Genomic DNA, 15,842 nt, shown 5'->3' with positions numbered 1-15,842 from the left:
GACATTTATGTACTCAGAGGGGCCCAAACAATTTCACCTCAGTTATACAGGTTTAAGAAGAAATGCCCAGGTATTTACAGACACAAAAAGGAATTCTTTAGCTGCACAGAGACGTCCTCAAAATGTTTGGGATATGTTGGCTTCAGTATTTGTTTGAGTCAAAAGTAAGAAACAGTACCAAGTTTAATAATAACAGATTCTCAGTGGGTTTTGGTAACATTTTCAAAAATCAGGAAAAAACCAACCCTGTGCAAATGATGGCATTACACAGTTTTGTTATGCTGAGTCAAATACATTGCTTTTATAACAAAGACTGTGTTTTATTGGAAAATACTTTAAGCTAGTGTTTGGGAAATTAATACAAGGGTACATTGTTTGGATGTAAATGCAGGCTGCAATAGAAAGTGTGAGATTGTGATTTTACATACAGCTTTTGATGTTCCACTCACTGGCTCCCTCTGCCTTCCAGATGTTCCACTCACTGGCTCTGATTGGCTTCTAGAAGAACAAAAAAAGGTGATCAGAACTCCAAATAAAGCACTTGTACCAAACCTTAAGTAGTGAAAGCAGAGTATAAACCAGTTCTCTGATGCACAGAGTAAAACATGTTGAAGACAAAATTCAGTCACTAACCCCACCTTTTTTTCTCCAAGGTGCTGCTGTCCCTGCTGTCCCCCAGCCTGTCACCATCCCAAGATGCTGCTGTCCCTGCTGTCCCCCAGCCTGTCACCATCCCAAGGTGCTGCTGTCCCTGCTGTCCCCCAGCCTGACACCATCCCAAGGTGCTGCTGTCCCTGCTGTCCCCCAGCCTGTCACTGCCCAGTGTCCCATCACCCCCAACCCTTCACTACCCAGTGCCAACCCCCAGCAGCCCCCTGGCTCTGCCATGGCTCCCCCAGCAGCCCTGGGCCCATCACTGCCCAATGTCCTTTCACTCTCCCAGACCCTCACCATCCCATGTCCCCCGTGTCACCCCAGGCTGCCACCTCCCCGTGTCCCCTCCTGTCAGCAGCCAGCCATGACAGGACAGCCTGGGGGAGATGCACTGGGCTTGGTGGTCACAGGGCCAGTGAAGGGAGGGGATGGCTCAGGGTGTCTGAGTGTCCCTTGCTGCAAGAGAATATAGAAAGAAACAGACTTGGGAACAAGTCCCACATCATCACCTGCTTTTTTTTCCTTTTTCCCTTCCAGGTGATGATGGTCAAGCCCCAGGCCCATGCAGCCATTCTCTGCACACAAGTCCCCTGGGGCTGGAGGTCTGACACACGTTTAATAAAAGAACACAGCCCCAGAGATTTGGGCTGTTCATCTTCAGATGGGGGAAGCTGTGTGTGTGTGTGTGTGTGTGTGTGTGAGTGTGTGAGTGAGGAAGATCTGCTCTCCCATTTCATTTTTGCACCTCAGCAAAAACACTGCAAGATTTACACTCAAGAAATCAAAGGGTAAGTGATGCAGAAGGCTCCAGCCACACATTTCCACTGGCTCCCTAGAAATATGCAAGACCACACCATCAGTCACACTGCCCTACCTGCTGTAGAGGTGTCAGACCAGAAATGATGGTTTCAAGACAGAAAACACAACACAATCCAGCACAACAACAATACAAATCAACCTGAAGATACCAGGTACACAAAACAAGGGCCCCTAATCAAACCCTAAAAATGAAAACAACCTTTCATCCTGCACAAGAAAAGACCATTCAGAACACAAGGTAAAAATAACTTCATCCCAGGAACCCAGGCCAACAAACCCAGACTCTGTCAGGAACAAGAACATGCTCACCTGAACTCGGGCATAGCACAACCTTGCCACCCCATAGCCCCAGCACCTGGAACCCCAGCATCCCATTGCCCCAGCAGATTGTAGCCCAAAGATACCAAAAAATGGAATACAAACTCCCTGGAGATCTCTGCCAGGGCCTTCAGGTGGCCCCGGATCTCAGTGAGCACAGCTTTGGAGTGGGAGCTGAACAGAGCCACCAGCACAGCACCAGCATCCATCTTCCCATCATCTGTCACAGCCTGAAAAAGTGCCTGGCTGCAGCTGCCCAGGGCTGAAAGGCTGAGGCACTCAGAGATACTGCTCCCATTCAGTCCCAGAGTGCCCCGGGAGAGCCCTGACACCCCCAAATCAGCCCTGGGACATGGACACCACAGCCCAGCTGTCCCCAGGGCTCAGGAGGGCTGTGGGGAGCAGGCAGGACATTTGGGGTGCCCCCAGTGCTGGCAGACAGCAGAGATGGAGACCCCAGGGGGAAGCCCAGGCTGCTGGGGCCTGGCCCAGCTGCTCAGCACTGCTCTTCTGGGGCTCTGCCCAGCTCCCTGCCCCCAGCTCTTCATCCCTCCCTCTCTCTCCTTTGCCCATCACAACTTTGGGCTTTCACTGCCTGTCTCCCTCTCAACACTTCCCAATTCCTCCCTGCCTGCTCTCAGAGCCATTGCTCTTTCTCTCTCTCTCTCTCTCCAAATCTTTCTCTCCCTCTCCTCTCCTGGCCTTATTGTCCCTCTCTCTCCTGCAGCCTCTCCCCTTTCCTGCCTCTCCCTCCCCTCTCCCTTCCTCTCCCCTCGCCCTTTCCCCTCTCTCCTGCTCCCTCTCCCACCCCTCTGTCACTCCCCTCTCCTGGGGCCCCTTTTCTGTCTCTCTCAGGCCCCTGGCCCGCTCTCTCTCCATCCCCCCTCTCTCCTCCTTCCCGCCCTTCTCCTCTCCCTCCCTCCCTCTTTGCCCCCTTCCCCTCCACCTCTTTCCCGCTCCTCACCACTCTTTTTCCTGCCTTCTCTCCCTGCCCAGATCCCCTTCCTCCTGCTCCCCCTCCCAGCTGGGCCGGGGCCGGGGCAGCCCCGGGGTCGGGCGGGCTCAGGCAGCAGGAGAGGAGGAGCGCCCCGGGGCATGCTGGGAGCTGTAGTCCCGGGCCATGCTGGGAGCTGTAGTCCCGGGCCATGCAGGGGGCTGCCCGGCGGCCATCTTGGTTCCCGGGCCATGCTGGCAGCTGCAGTTTCCCCACACTCCCCATCCCGCAGCTGGGGAAAAACTCCAGGAGGGTGGCGGGGATGAGCCAGCAGCTCCTAAAAGCCCTCAAACTGAAGGAGGAAGCATGCAGAGGGGGGGAGGGAAGCAAGGGCAGGTACCCTGGGAGGAGTAGAGAGGTGGTCGGAGCAGCTGGGGAGCAGGGCAGGAGAGCCACATCCATCCCAGGTAGAATTGAATCCTGCCAGGGATGGAAAGAGCAATAAGAAAAGCTTTGAGAGGTACCTAGGTGGGAATAAAAGGAGAAGCAAGGAAAATGGAGGCCCTCTCCTAAAGGAAATGTCAGACCTAGCTCCACAGGATATTGAGAATGCTGAGGTTCTCCAGGACTTGTTTGCCTCAGTCTCCTCTGGGAAGTGCTCATTGCCTCACTGCAGAGGCCACAGCAAGGGAAAGCCCTCAGGCACCCATTCCTGCCAGCATGGAGATGGGGTTGTGTGTCAGCTCAGGGAGCTGTTCCCAGGGGGGAGGAGATCAGCCCTGGCTGAGCCTTCCTGCAGTCCCTGGCTCTGAGGAGGAGTGGAGTGTCACGGGAAGAAGCGGGGTTGCTGCCTGTCATTGTGGAGCAGGAGTTTTAGAGGTAAGAATACCTGTGGTGGTTGGTTGGTGGTTGGAGGTGGAGTGTGCTGGAATTTTTTTTCCCTCTTCTGTCCCTATTTTCACGAGGAAAAGGCAGCCAGTAGCTTTGCCACGCACGCCTGGGGTGTTTCAGGTGTCCCAACATCCTGTAATTCTGAGGGGAAAATCTGCAGGAGGATAAGGTGCTCACTTTGTGGCCTCAGTGCCTGTTACAAGGCACTAAAATTCTCACTTTTGTTACTGGAAGAAAGACATTGTTTAATATTAAATGTAGTTTAATATTAAACCTAGTTTATTCTAAATCTGGTATCCCCACGCAGTCCTATTTGTAGGTAACTTGGGGGTCGAGTTTCTTTCAGCTGCCTGTTGAGTGCATTTCTCTGTCTGATTTAGCTGTGAAAACCACCAACAACAAAAAAAAGCACTTCAGTGAATTTACTCTTGATGTATTTCCAGCTCCGATCAAGCAGTGAAGTGAAATGACTCAGTGGCCCATTTGGTAATTGTTTTGCTTTTTTTGCTGAGCATCAGTGACATTGTCACTGATGTTTGTCCCTCATTTCTATCATCAAGGGTTGGACTTGATGATCTCTCAGGTTCCTTCCAACCCAGCCAATTCTATGATTCTATGATTTCTGACAGAAAAGTTTGTCTAATAGCTTTTCAGATGTCCCAGCCCCTCCACTCTTGCTTCTTCATGCCCTGCAGTCTGCCAGCTTAAATAATCTGTATCTAATGACACAGCCTTGGATCCTCTCTGTACCTTCAGCACAGGCTGGGAGGGGTCCTGGTGGGCACCAAGCTGCTCATGAGCCAGCAATGTGTCCTAGGTTCCAAGAAGGAATCTGGTCTCCTGGGCTGAGAGATACTGGGCTTTCCAGTATAAAATTCCACCCAGAAATTCCATCTCTTCCTTTGAAAAAATCCAAAGCTTGGAAAATTTTTCCTTTTGCCCATCTTTAACTTTTGTCTTTTTCCTTCCCCACTCTGTTTCCAGGGAAGCATATGCCAGAGGAAAGAAGGAAAAGCCTTTCTATTTATCCAAAGAGCCATCCTCTTTATCCTCCTCCTCCTCCTCCTCTGATGATCCCATACCTGATGAGTTCTTGTGTGCTATTTGCAAAGCCCTCCTGACTGATGCAGCTTTTATTCCCTGCTGTGGGAACAGTTATTGTGAGGAATGTAAGTGTTCCTTGCATGTTTGTTAATTCAAAACAATCACATATCTTCTGAGAGCAGAAACACAAGATAATAAAGTTGCTTTGTTTCCAGTTCTCTTTATCATGAAGGATGCTTCTTACAGAAAGGGGAAAATAAGCAGAAAGCTCTTTTCCCTTTTTCTGTGTCTGGTTAAATGCCCTTTACACACAGAGGGAGGAGTATGAGCAGAGTGTGTAATTGTGCAGGTGCTGACAGTCTTAGATATCAAACTATCTTGTCCACAGCCCTTTCTCTTATATAAGACTGCTCTGGTGATTTACTGCTGACTAGAAAAAAAACAAAACAAAACCACCACTATTTGAATATTTAAATAGTTAAATATTTAATCCTTCAGAACTCAGAACGTTTTCCTGATCACTGTTTTATTCCCTAACCTTGAGGTTGGTGACTTCAACTCTAGTGGACAGTGGGAAAAAGACCAGATAAAAGATGAAGGCACAACCTAACCCCACCTTCAGATGTTACAACAGTGAAATACCAAAACCGTGTGGTTATTTGGTACATACTAGAAATTATTTTTACACTATTGAACATTTTTATCCTCATGTTTTCCACCCAAGATCTTACTCACCCTTTAACCATATGTGTATTTTTAAGAGTGATTAGAACTCCAAAATTTCCCTCCTTTCTTTAAAAACCATTTTTATGATTCTAATTCCACACAGGTATTAGAAGAGCATTACTGGAGTCTGAGGAACATACCTGCCCAGCCTGTCAGCAGAGGTTTCTCCTGATGCTCCAGTCCAACAAGAGCTTACCCCAGGTAGCATGGTGGCTTTTACATAAACTGTTTGTGAGAAAAGTCTATCTGTCAAAAGCTGAAAGGGAAGAGTTTACATCTCCTTACACAAGGCTACATTGAATAAGGCCAAAGCAAATGATTGGAAAAGTCAGTGCTGTGTGTGGGGTGTGGTTGGTGGCTAATTACAGCCATTAGTGGCTCATTTCAGGCTGGCTGTTCAAAAGCTGGGCTGCCTGTGGAAGGTCAGGCTGGTGCTGGGGCCTGCAGAGGATGTGTTTGCAGCAGGGAACTTTGAGATGATTTTCTGTGTAGCTGGGTGTGACACATGTGGCATGGTGACAGTTAACATTTGTGTTAACTGTGCCAGGAGAATTCTAGATATCCATTTCCCTCTAGTTATGGGTTAGACTTGTCTAGGGAAACCCCCTGTACTTGTGCAATGGCAGTGGAACTTTTGCAGTGAGCTCTGTGCAGTCAGAGGAAGCTAGTTTGCCATTCATTTAATTAACTTGCTGTTAATTTCAGCAAGTGCAACTACTTACAAGAGACTTAGCTGAAAGCAAAAGTACAAAACAGAAAATCACCTTTATCCTGGCCCAAACCAGGACAAGATGACAAGTGAGAGACAAGAAGTTGGTTACACAGGAAGGGTTATTTTACCCTCTCTATCAACTCCTTTGAATTGGTTATGAAAAAGCCTCTCCAGGAGCAGAACTTACCAGTTCTTTGTATGGCTCATAGAGGTGGGGGAGAGCTTCTCAGCTTCTCTCAGGTACTTAAGGGACCATTGTCACCTGTAGTGGCACTGAATGAATGCTGAGGCTTAAACCAGTGCAAGGTTTAAGGATTAAGGGAGCCTTTTCCTTTCCTTCAGTCCCCTCCCTCCCCCGTGAATTGGTTCAGTCCCTTCTCTCCCCACCCCCCCCCCTCCCCGCAGGTGGTTCGGCCCCGCCCACGGTTGCCCCTGGCAACTGCCGTTAGGGGCGACTCTGCCGTTGTGGCTCCTGTGCTGAGCTGTGCTGGGCTGTGTCTCTCTGGCTGCTCCTGGTCCTTGCCGTTGGTTTGCTCTTTTCTCCTGCCTCGTCCCTGCCTTTCCCCTGTCATCCACCTCGTCCCCGTCTGTCTCTTCCCTGCCCTGTCCCTGCCTTTGCCCTTCCCCTGTCATTAACCCCCACCCCTCCGGCTCTGCCGGCTGCCTCCCGCTGCTCCCGTGGGGCTGTGCCCGTGCCACAGCCCCCAGAGCTGCTGAGATGGGGCAGAAATTCAGCAGGAAGCGTCGGGTGTCCCGCTCTGTCAGCGCTCCTGGGCAGCCCTGCGGTGCTGCCGCTGCCGGCACCGGCGCCCCTGAGCCTCAGCAGCAAGGTCTGGGCAGGCTGCACCGCGCGGCTGCCCGCGGCCACCTGGCCTGGCTGAGGCGCTGGCGCCGGTGGATGGAGATTTGGGGCATCGACCGCCGCGACAGGGAGAATCGGTGAGGGGCTGTGGGCCGCTGCTGGGACACCTCGGGTGGCGTGCGGGAGCATCCCCCCTGCAGGGTTTGTGTGGGATCCCCTTGGAGCTGATTGCTTGCAAAGCAAGATGTGCCCTGTCAGCTGGGAGGGGGAACTCGAGAGCTTTCCAGTGCTGGGAGCTGCTGGGTGGGCGCCAGTGCTCCTGGAGGTGCTGGGCTGCTGCTTGGCCCTGCTCTCCCTGCAGGGTTCTCTTGCAGCTGCTGAGGCCTCCCCAGGTCTCTCCTGCCCTGTGGGTGATGTGTGCGGGGTTGCAGCAGCAGCAGCAGCAGCAGCAGCAGCAGCAGCAGCAGCAGGGTCTGGGCAGGGTCCCCCGGGCTGGGTGGTGCCACAGCTTTGGTTCTTTCCTTGTCTGTCAGTGTTAAGCTCCCATGTTTAATTCTCAGGACACCTCTCCACCTGGCGTCTGCAAACGGCCACACAGAGGTCGTCAGATTTCTAGTAAGGCACCGCTGCCGGTTGGATGCTGCTGACAATTTTGGGAGAACACCCCTGATGAGGGTGAGTGAGAGAAGTTCTGCTCTTGGCAGAGGGGCTTATTGAGTGTGCATGAAAGGAGAGGTGTCTGGCAGGACTCTGTGCGCAGAGCTGTGCGGAAACACGCCTGTTGGATTTGGAGTGGGACAGGCACCTGTCAGATCATCTTTGCAGGTGCTCTTCTTTCCCTGTGCTCAGAAGCTGGGTGAGCTGTGATGGAGTGAAATGTGAATTTTGCAAGTCTTCCCTTTTTTTGTGTGTTGTTCCCAGGCAGTACAGTTTCATCAAGAAGACTGTGTGGCTTTCCTGCTAGAGCACGGTGCCGACCCAAATCTCACCGACACCGATGGCCACACTGCCCTCCATCTGGCCATCCAGGCTCATGATAAAAACCTCGTGAGGCTGTTACTCAGGCATTTTGTCGATCATCGTGCCAAGAATAAGGTAAATGTTTCTATTTCTTCAGCAAGTCCTTTCAGAAAGTGACTTCAGTATTCCTTTTACAGATTTTTTTGGCTTTGATTATTAGCATGATGTATTTCTCTGACTTTTCAGGAGGGCTTTACCCCACTAGCTCTTGCTGTCTCTGAAGGTCAGGAAGAGATAGTAGAAATTCTCCTGAAAGCAGGAGTTGACGTGCATGCTCGAGACCAGCATCAAAGGTGAGGGGTTTATCCAGATGTGTCCCGTTGGTCTTCTTTCTGTTGGATTGCTGAGAAGCATGGGAATGTGCTCTGAGCAAAAGCAGGGGGCACTGGGAAGGAGCTGTTTCTGTGAGAGTTCTGTGTGAAAGCAGTGTGTGCTTGGCTGCTGTGGTACCTGAGGGGCTGCTTTCTGCACTGGGGATGTCCAGGAGGCATTGTCTGGCAGGAGATGTGTCATGAGCCTGGCAGCAGTGCCTCAGTTTGAGAAACCACCTCGTGCACAGCAGCCTCGTGTGCACGGAAGTGTTGTGCATGTGGCAGCTCTGTCTGCCCACGCAGCTGTTTTGAGTCCCTCTCCCATGTTACTGTTGCTTCTACTGGACCCTGCTTTTTCTTTTGTTCATTGGAATGTAATGGGGAAAAGACTTTTTCTGAGAGCAAGCAGGAATGAAACGAATGTTTCTGTGTCTGTGTCAAATGATCCATTTGATAGGATGTTTTGCATCTTTCAGAACCCCACTGATGATTGCTGCTTCTGTTGGGCAGCTGAATTTGGTCCAAGTTCTCCTTTCTTACGGTGCCAATATTTCCCATGAAGACACTGATGGGAACACAGCTGAGGATTATGCTGATCTTCATGGGTATTGGAGGTAACCTTTGAACTTTCTGATGAGAAGAAGTGGTCAGTTCTCAGTGTGGCTTTGGAATGTTGTTGGTGGCAGCCCCAAGGTTTAATGGTGTGTTTAGAGGTGTGTTGAAGGTGTGCTCAGTGATGTCTTCTGCTGGGTGTGGTTGCTGTGCCCAAGAGAGAGGGTGTGTAGCAGCCTGAGGGAGCCGTGAGGGGTGGAAGAGGCAGGGCTCAGGATTCCCTCCCATCTCCTGCCAGGCTCTCTGAAAGGCCAGAGGATGGGCAGCCTGGTCCCTGCCTGCTCCCTTCTTCCCTGCTGCTGGGCTGCACTGGGAGCTCTTGGGCAGAGGCTCCTGTTTTGTCATCAGCTCGCCCGTGCTCGGCAAGATCCGAATCCATCAGGTGCTGGGGGCAGCTGGGGACCCCTCTCCTGAGTCGGCCCTGCTGCAAGGGGCCCTGGGACACTTATAGCTGTGACCATGGAGATGGGCTTTGGTATAGACTTGCAGATATTTGTTCCTTGTCCCACGTGTTCCTGTCTCTTCCTCTTTGAGCAAAGCTGTTTGGGTCTTATTTTCACACCTTCAAGTCTCTCTTCCCTGTTCCCCTTTTATCTTCCCTTGGGAGGGTGGAGGGGGGTACCAGAGCAATTCTGTCACCTGGTGTTTGGTTAGGACTGAGACACTGTGTGTAGTGTTAATTTGGAAGCTGAGGGAAATTTCTCTCCAGGCTTGTGTGTTAGAGAATCTTTCAAGTGTTGTTGCTGAGCTGAGGTCTGCCCAGCAGGAACTCTCCAAAGTGTCTGTAGCCAGAGGAGGAACTTGGCAAGCTGACAGGCGTGTAAAGCCTCTGCCCAGCCCAGCACCATTGTCCTTGCTGACTTGCACTGCAGTGCCCAGGAACCACCAGCCTTTTGTTTCAGAGGAGATCTGACTGAGAGCCCTTCACTGCTCTGATGCACAGCTTTGTAGCTGTGGGGGTTCCTTCTCTCAGGTGGTTATGTGTGCCTAAAAGGCAGACTGAAAAAATGTTCCAAGCAGGAGCTTGGAACTTGGAAGGTGTCAATGTGCATCTCTAGGGGAAGAGCCCTGCAGTGAGTTCTGTGTGAATTACCCTTAACAAATAGTGAGGAGAATGCTGAGAATCTGTAGGAATATGTGTAGGGTGGATAATAAGTTGGTGTTAACTGTTATGCTGGATGGTGTATGCCAGGATGTGGTTCTTTTTACCAACTCTATTTCTTTCTCTGTGCAGTCTGAGTCAATATCTGGCAAAAATGGAGAACACATCAGAAGCTCCTGCAGGGGATGCTCAAGGTGACAACATACTCAAGATACTTCGAATTCCTGAGCGGGCAGGAGCTGCTGGAGAGCTGGAAGCAAAAGCAGACCAGGAGAACAGAGGAGAAGCTCCTGCATGTGATCCAGAAGATCCCAGCATAGTCATCACTGCTGAGGACGCAGGAGCTGCTCCATTTATGTGGGGTGCACCTGCTGTGGACAGAGGAGGTAGGATCCTTAAGTATGGAGGAGCTCAAGAGGACAATGATGTGGCCTTTTCTTGAGGTGGTTTGTATTGTCAGCACTGACTGTGCTCCCTGGTGACTTCAGTGCAGGCATCAGGAGGAGCAGCACAAGAAGCTTTGGGAATGTGCTGATTTGTTACTTTTTGGCCTTGTCAGGCTGTAAGGGCAGTTGTGATTTGTGTGCTCCATGTCTACTGACAGGGTTGTGTCCTACAGAATTAATTTTTGAATATAAATGAACTCTAGCTTGGGACCTGTTCTTCTTTTAGTTTTTTTAAGTGTGTTATGTCTGCACTGTGTGGCAAATGGACAGCAGAGAGTGTTCAGGGAGCATTTCTTGGCATTAAGAGTGCAGTCTGGCTGGCACTGCAAAGCACATCATGAGAGTCCCTTTGCTGTGCTGCAGCAACAGAGGGTTAGAGGGTAAGCTGGGGTGATGCTGAGAGACCTTCTGAGGTCCTCTGAAGTGTATGTTTTGGGGAGGAGTCCTTGTGCCACATCCATTGCATGTGCTTGTGGTCAAATCAAGAGAAGCAGCACTCCCTGCTGCTCTGAGGCAAATGTTACAGCCCTGTCAGCAGGGAATTGGGTGTTGGGTACCTGTCATAAGAGAACCCCAGCATTTGTTGGCTTGAAATATCAGGTGTTACTGAGCAGGAGGGGTAGAGAAGGTGGATAGTGATTTGTATTCTAAATAATATAACAACAGAGGGAGCTGCACCCACAGGTGCCACACAGAGTGTTCCAGGAGGCACAGAGGTGCATCCATCCGTACGCCGACCCTCAGGTGTGACTCTTGCAGCAGTCACCACACCCATTTGGGTCCAGTTGTGGCCAGTTTCATTCTGTATGAGCTGTGGAGTTGTCCATGTTAAATGTTTGTGTGTACTGTTTAATTGTGTGCTTGCCAAATCTAATGTCAGCATGTCATTGAATCTTTGAACAGCCACAGATGACCTTTGTGAAGGAGGCTCAATAAGGTGAGACTTTACAAACCCCTCCCACTTGCTTGAGAGGTGATTTAAGAGACATAGCACTCATTTTGCTTTGTTTTTGAAGGAGTTCTGAGGAGGAGGGGAATGATGATACTTGGAGTGATTCTGAAGAATCCATCTGTTTTAGCCCTAAGGTATGGTGCAGTTATAGGAAAAGTGTCCTTGAAAAATAAATCTCTTGAAGGCAAGTTTTCTCTGGGCTTGAAAGGAACTGCAGTTCCAGGCAGCATTGTTTTCTCTGTCATTGTTTCTGTCAGTTTTTGCAAAAAGACCTGTAGCTGTGGCAGAGCAAGCAGTAGATTTGTGGTTTGGGGCCAAAGTCATAGGTACACACTCCCATTATTTTATTTCTTGTTCATTTGGATCAGCATCTGTTGCTGATGCTGGGATTCTGTAGTGATGGGGAACTTGAGTGTGGTAGTTCAACCCACTCACTAATGCTGGAGATGCCAGCCAGCATCTTTAGTTTTGGCATGATCTCATGTTTTTGCATTGATTTAAATAGAAATGATGCATTTTTCTGCTGTGAGACTGAAATTTAGGGATACTGTGGTAAGTGTACTTGCAGAGGCTGATTTATGCATCAGGTCTGGTGCTGCTAACAGTGCCTTGCATTCTGCACCTTTGCAAGTAAGCATTCTGAAACTGTGAGAGCTGAATTTTTCCAAGTAATAGAAAGATAAAAATCAGATGAGTGAAACTGTTCTGCATGTAAAGATAGTTTTGGAAGCACTTTGCAGAAGGGTGCCTGCAGAGTCTTTTGGGGTGGAATACTCACTGAGTTGGGTGTGTGAGGAGTGTTTGTGTAGTTACAAGTGTAAGATAAATGCAGCACCTAAGCACTATGAAAAAGACAACCTGATTATATTTCCTGTTCAATATTTGATGTGAAAACAATGTTTATTGTTGTGACTACTAGGGCGTTTAGAAATGAAACATTTTTTCTAAAATAAATCTTTAGGTCAAGAAGGAGCAGAAGCCAAACTTGTTGGAGTTATGGAACATTTTCCTGGAGTACGGGAAAGCTGGTAAGGAAAAGGTTGCATGATGTCCTGCTCTGCAAGTAGACTTTCCAAGTAGTTTTTTTTTTTTCTTATTTATTTTCTTACTCTAGAAAGTGAGAGAAGTAAATTTTGAAAACAAAGGACTTTTTCATTTGAGAAATAAAAAAGCCATATAGTTCAAATGAAGGTATTAATCACCTCCTAAGCCTCTGTCCCTGGCCAGTCCTTCCTCCCTCCTGCTCCTCCCCTTAGCTGGCTCATTTTCCAGACAGTCCCAGTGACTCCTCTCCTGTGAGTAAGTCTGGCAAGGTGCCAATTGCAAGATAAATAAATAACTCCTTTTATTCACATCCATTCTAATTTACTACTCATATATGGTTGAAGACAATGTGATTGTTCCAGAAATGGAGGTCCCTGGTGAATAAAGAAAACCTCAAAAAAAGAGCAGGGGCGTAGCAGAGTGAACTAAAACCACTGCATCTCTCCCTTCTTCCCTGGTGTGTAGGTCTCCAGGCAGAGCTGGAAGCTCTGCAGAAGGAGAAAGCTGAGGAAGGTCACTGGACATCTCTGTGTGGTTCTCAGGTACTTTGTGTGAAGGACAGGGAGGTTGCCATGGTGGGGCTGGGGAGGGTAGGAGGGAGATCCAGGAGCAGCTGAGAGCTTGCTGTAACTGAAATGAAGCTGGGCTGGCGTGAGGGAGTGCTTCTTGGGGGCTGTGCAGAAGCAGGGCTGAGACTGAGGACAGGAGGCATTTCTTTCTGCTGCTGCAGATTTCCATGGAAAAGCTGAAGGCCTTGTAAAAGCAAGCTCAGCCAAGTTTCCCTTCTGTCTTAGGCAGGAAAAGTCTTTTTCAAGCTGGCAGTGGGTGGCAAAGCAGGTCCTTGTTTCAGCTCTTTCCAGCTGTTTGGTTTGATCTCTTTTAGGAAGAGTCACCTGAAGAGGAAGAAATGGAGGAGAATCAGGAGCAGGAAGAACTCAATAAAGAATTGTGGGCTGCAATTGCTGCATGTGTCCCCAAGTACATTTTTAATGAAAGTCCTGATATTTTGACAGGGACTGCAGATAACAAGACTGGTGAGAGGAATGATTTGTTTAATACTGATTGAGATTCTTCCTCTATGAATGCACAGTAAATGACCAAATATTGTGTGGACTTCTGATACTGAATTTTTTCCCTCACTTGTGAATCCTGGTGGGATTCCTGTTCTTTTTCATTCGTTCTTTGAGAACTGAAATTGTGGCTTTGTGTTGCAAACAGTGGTGTGTATCAAGGAAGTGCCCTTCTTGCTTTTTTTGCTGTGTTCTCCCTCTGAACCAAGTGTTTTGTGTCAGCAAGCTGCATGCACGTTGCTGTGTGTGACCTGAATGAACACTGACCAAGTGACAGAAGAAATATTGTACACCTATCTTTACTGAAACAGTGGAGGAGCCTCAGGCCTCAGAGCAGGAGAAGGAGGAGGAGGAAGAGGCCCCCTTTGCATTGCTGGAAGCATCTTGCTCGTTACTGCATGGCACACAGTTTATCTGAGAGAGATATCCTGCACCTTGAAGACACTGGAGTGAATTATGTGTGGCCATGCTGATATTCAGAAACTTTCTTTTTTACATAAGACAGTAAAGTGCCACCAAAGAAAGGATTTAACAGGGATGCACATGAAATGTGTATTCTGATCATTTTCTCTCTAGCTGGTCATAAATTTGAGGGGATGTGATGTTTTGTGTTAAGATTGTTCTCACCATTAATCAAGATGCACTCTAGGAGTAAATAAGTAGCATTCAGTCATGCTGGTTGTAAAAGTCTCTTGGTTTTCCTGTAGGTGAGCACTCAGGATCTGCTTTCCATACGTCATCACCAGCAAAAACAGAGGCCTAAAGGAAGCCACTGCCAGCTCTGGGGTGCAGGTATGTGAAGCCAAATATTTTGCATTAGAGTCTGGACTGATAAGTGGCACTATAGAGTAAATTGGATTATACAGTAAGGTAAAGAAAAGTAACCAGAAAGTGACTAATGGTGATGGCAGAGTCCTGCAGAGGAAAGTTGTGTTACTGTCTGAAGTTGGGTACAGTCCTCTTAGGATGAGGAAAAATCCTTGCCAGATGCAGGATATTTGCTGTAGTGCTGCTTTGTTTCCAGCTGGTTTGCTTCAGTTTTGAGCAGTGTTGTTCCTGCTGTGCTGTGCAGACAAACAAAGCAGTCAAATGCTTTTTCCCCATGCAAAATGCATATTGAAGGGAAGAGGGAGATTTGTCTGTAACAGGCAGATGTGTGTGATTAGACATGCCTGGTCTTCCCCTTTGTAAGAGAAAGCTCATGCAAAAAACTTTGAAATTTGGTGACTTTTGGTGTTATCCCTGCTTCTGTAAATGTTTTTTTGGCCATGTCAGGAAGTATTTGAAAAAGATTTTTTCTGATGGCATTCATGAGGGGAATAGGGCAGGCATCCTGTTGGTGTTGGGCATCTGGGGCAGGGCTGGGCAGAAGGGTCCTGTGTAACACCTCAGGGGAGAGTGGAGCACATTATTCCCACTCTGGGGACATGGTTTAGTGGTGTTGGTTTCCCAGTTGGACTGGAGGATCCTAGAGGTTTTTTCCAGCCTTAATGATTCTGTGGTTCTGTGATTCTGTCCACACAGGAGGCATTGGCCCAGCTCCAGAGGGAAGGCCATTTATTCCATCAGCTGCTGCACAGGGATGCTTTAATGACATTTTCCACAAACTCTGCTGAAAAGCAAGTTTCCACGCTGGAAAAGATGAACAAGGAATTAAAGGCCAAGTGTGCTGGTTTAAGAGAACAAGTCTTAAACTATGAGGCTGGAAAAGTAAAAAAAAGGGAGGTAAAGGTTTTGCAGTGTTGAAGGCTCTGAGCAGTGTTTTGCTGTTCATTTCTGCATTCTGTCTTTTGGGAGCTGCCTGTTCCTCAAAAAAGTCAATCTCAGCCACTAAGCTTTCTCTTCTCTATTGTGTGATGTGCAGCAATATTTAAATTTCTTCTGTGTGGCTGTGTTGGGCTAATTAACTGGTCAGAAGACTGATTGGAATGTTAAAGTTCTTTTCTGCAAATTCCACCAGTCCCAGGCAGAGCAAAGATTTAAAAGTTGCTGTACCCATTTTGTTAATTTTTATTTTCTGGAAAACAGGAACTAGTCCTGTTGAGGAATTAGACACTGGTGTGCTCTTTGTCTGAATAGTGATGTGAAGAGTGCTTTAAAATTCCATTTCTTTCTTCCTCTCAACCCCAGAGTGTTTGAGTGAGGTGAATACCTGCATGTGTCAGATAACCACCTTATTCTTCATTTTTCAGTTTCTTTAAGAGGGAAGAGGGGGAAGAACTCCAGGAGTGCTGTCAATGCTTTTCCCCTGGGAAAAACTTTGTATTCCTAGTGCCAAAAACAAAGGTTCCTTTGGGAGATGGTAGTTGGGTGGGTGGCTGGAGGAAAGGAGGGACTGTCGGGTTTGGTCGTTCCTAATCCCCTCTACTGTTCCTGGTTCCTGCC

General features: G+C 48.6%; 1 protein-coding gene and 1 long non-coding RNA gene across 3 annotated transcripts in view; both read left to right on the top strand.

Annotated features, from left to right (window-relative positions):
* The window catches only part of LOC139790520 (POTE ankyrin domain family member G-like), an 86,780-nt gene extending 71,662 nt beyond the window's left edge, over nucleotides 1-15,118 (top strand). Inside the window, exons 1-13 of one of the 2 annotated variants that reach the window (XM_071732392.1) lie at nucleotides 6,516-7,037; nucleotides 7,461-7,575; nucleotides 7,822-7,995; nucleotides 8,107-8,213; nucleotides 8,708-8,845; nucleotides 10,078-10,331; nucleotides 11,295-11,328; nucleotides 11,408-11,477; nucleotides 12,305-12,371; nucleotides 12,853-12,929; nucleotides 13,271-13,421; nucleotides 14,165-14,249; nucleotides 14,982-15,118. In XM_071732392.1, coding sequence (XP_071588493.1) covers nucleotides 6,817-7,037; nucleotides 7,461-7,575; nucleotides 7,822-7,995; nucleotides 8,107-8,213; nucleotides 8,708-8,845; nucleotides 10,078-10,331; nucleotides 11,295-11,328; nucleotides 11,408-11,477; nucleotides 12,305-12,371; nucleotides 12,853-12,929; nucleotides 13,271-13,421; nucleotides 14,165-14,220 — 1,464 coding nt within the window. In that variant the 5' untranslated portion in view covers nucleotides 6,516-6,816 and the 3' untranslated portion in view covers nucleotides 14,221-14,249; nucleotides 14,982-15,118. Of the gene's footprint in view, nucleotides 1-6,515; nucleotides 7,038-7,460; nucleotides 7,576-7,821; nucleotides 7,996-8,106; nucleotides 8,214-8,707; nucleotides 8,846-10,077; nucleotides 10,332-11,294; nucleotides 11,329-11,407; nucleotides 11,478-12,304; nucleotides 12,372-12,852; nucleotides 12,930-13,270; nucleotides 13,422-14,164; nucleotides 14,250-14,981 lie in introns of those variants that run through there. The other variant, XM_071732393.1, reaches the window with a different exon arrangement.
* Nucleotides 3,422-5,567, top strand: LOC139790538 (uncharacterized). The gene is made up of 3 exons (XR_011723552.1): nucleotides 3,422-3,604; nucleotides 4,601-4,785; nucleotides 5,490-5,567. It is a non-coding gene; the product is annotated as an uncharacterized lncRNA (long non-coding RNA).
* Nucleotides 15,119-15,842: the final 724 nt, after the last annotated feature.

The sequence above is a fragment of the Heliangelus exortis genome (assembly GCF_036169615.1).
Source record: "Heliangelus exortis chromosome W unlocalized genomic scaffold, bHelExo1.hap1 SUPER_W_unloc_1, whole genome shotgun sequence".
NCBI lineage: Eukaryota > Metazoa > Chordata > Aves > Apodiformes > Trochilidae > Heliangelus > Heliangelus exortis.
The sequence above is the reverse complement of the archived record's forward strand: the minus strand, read 5'-3'. Positions and strand labels throughout refer to the sequence as shown.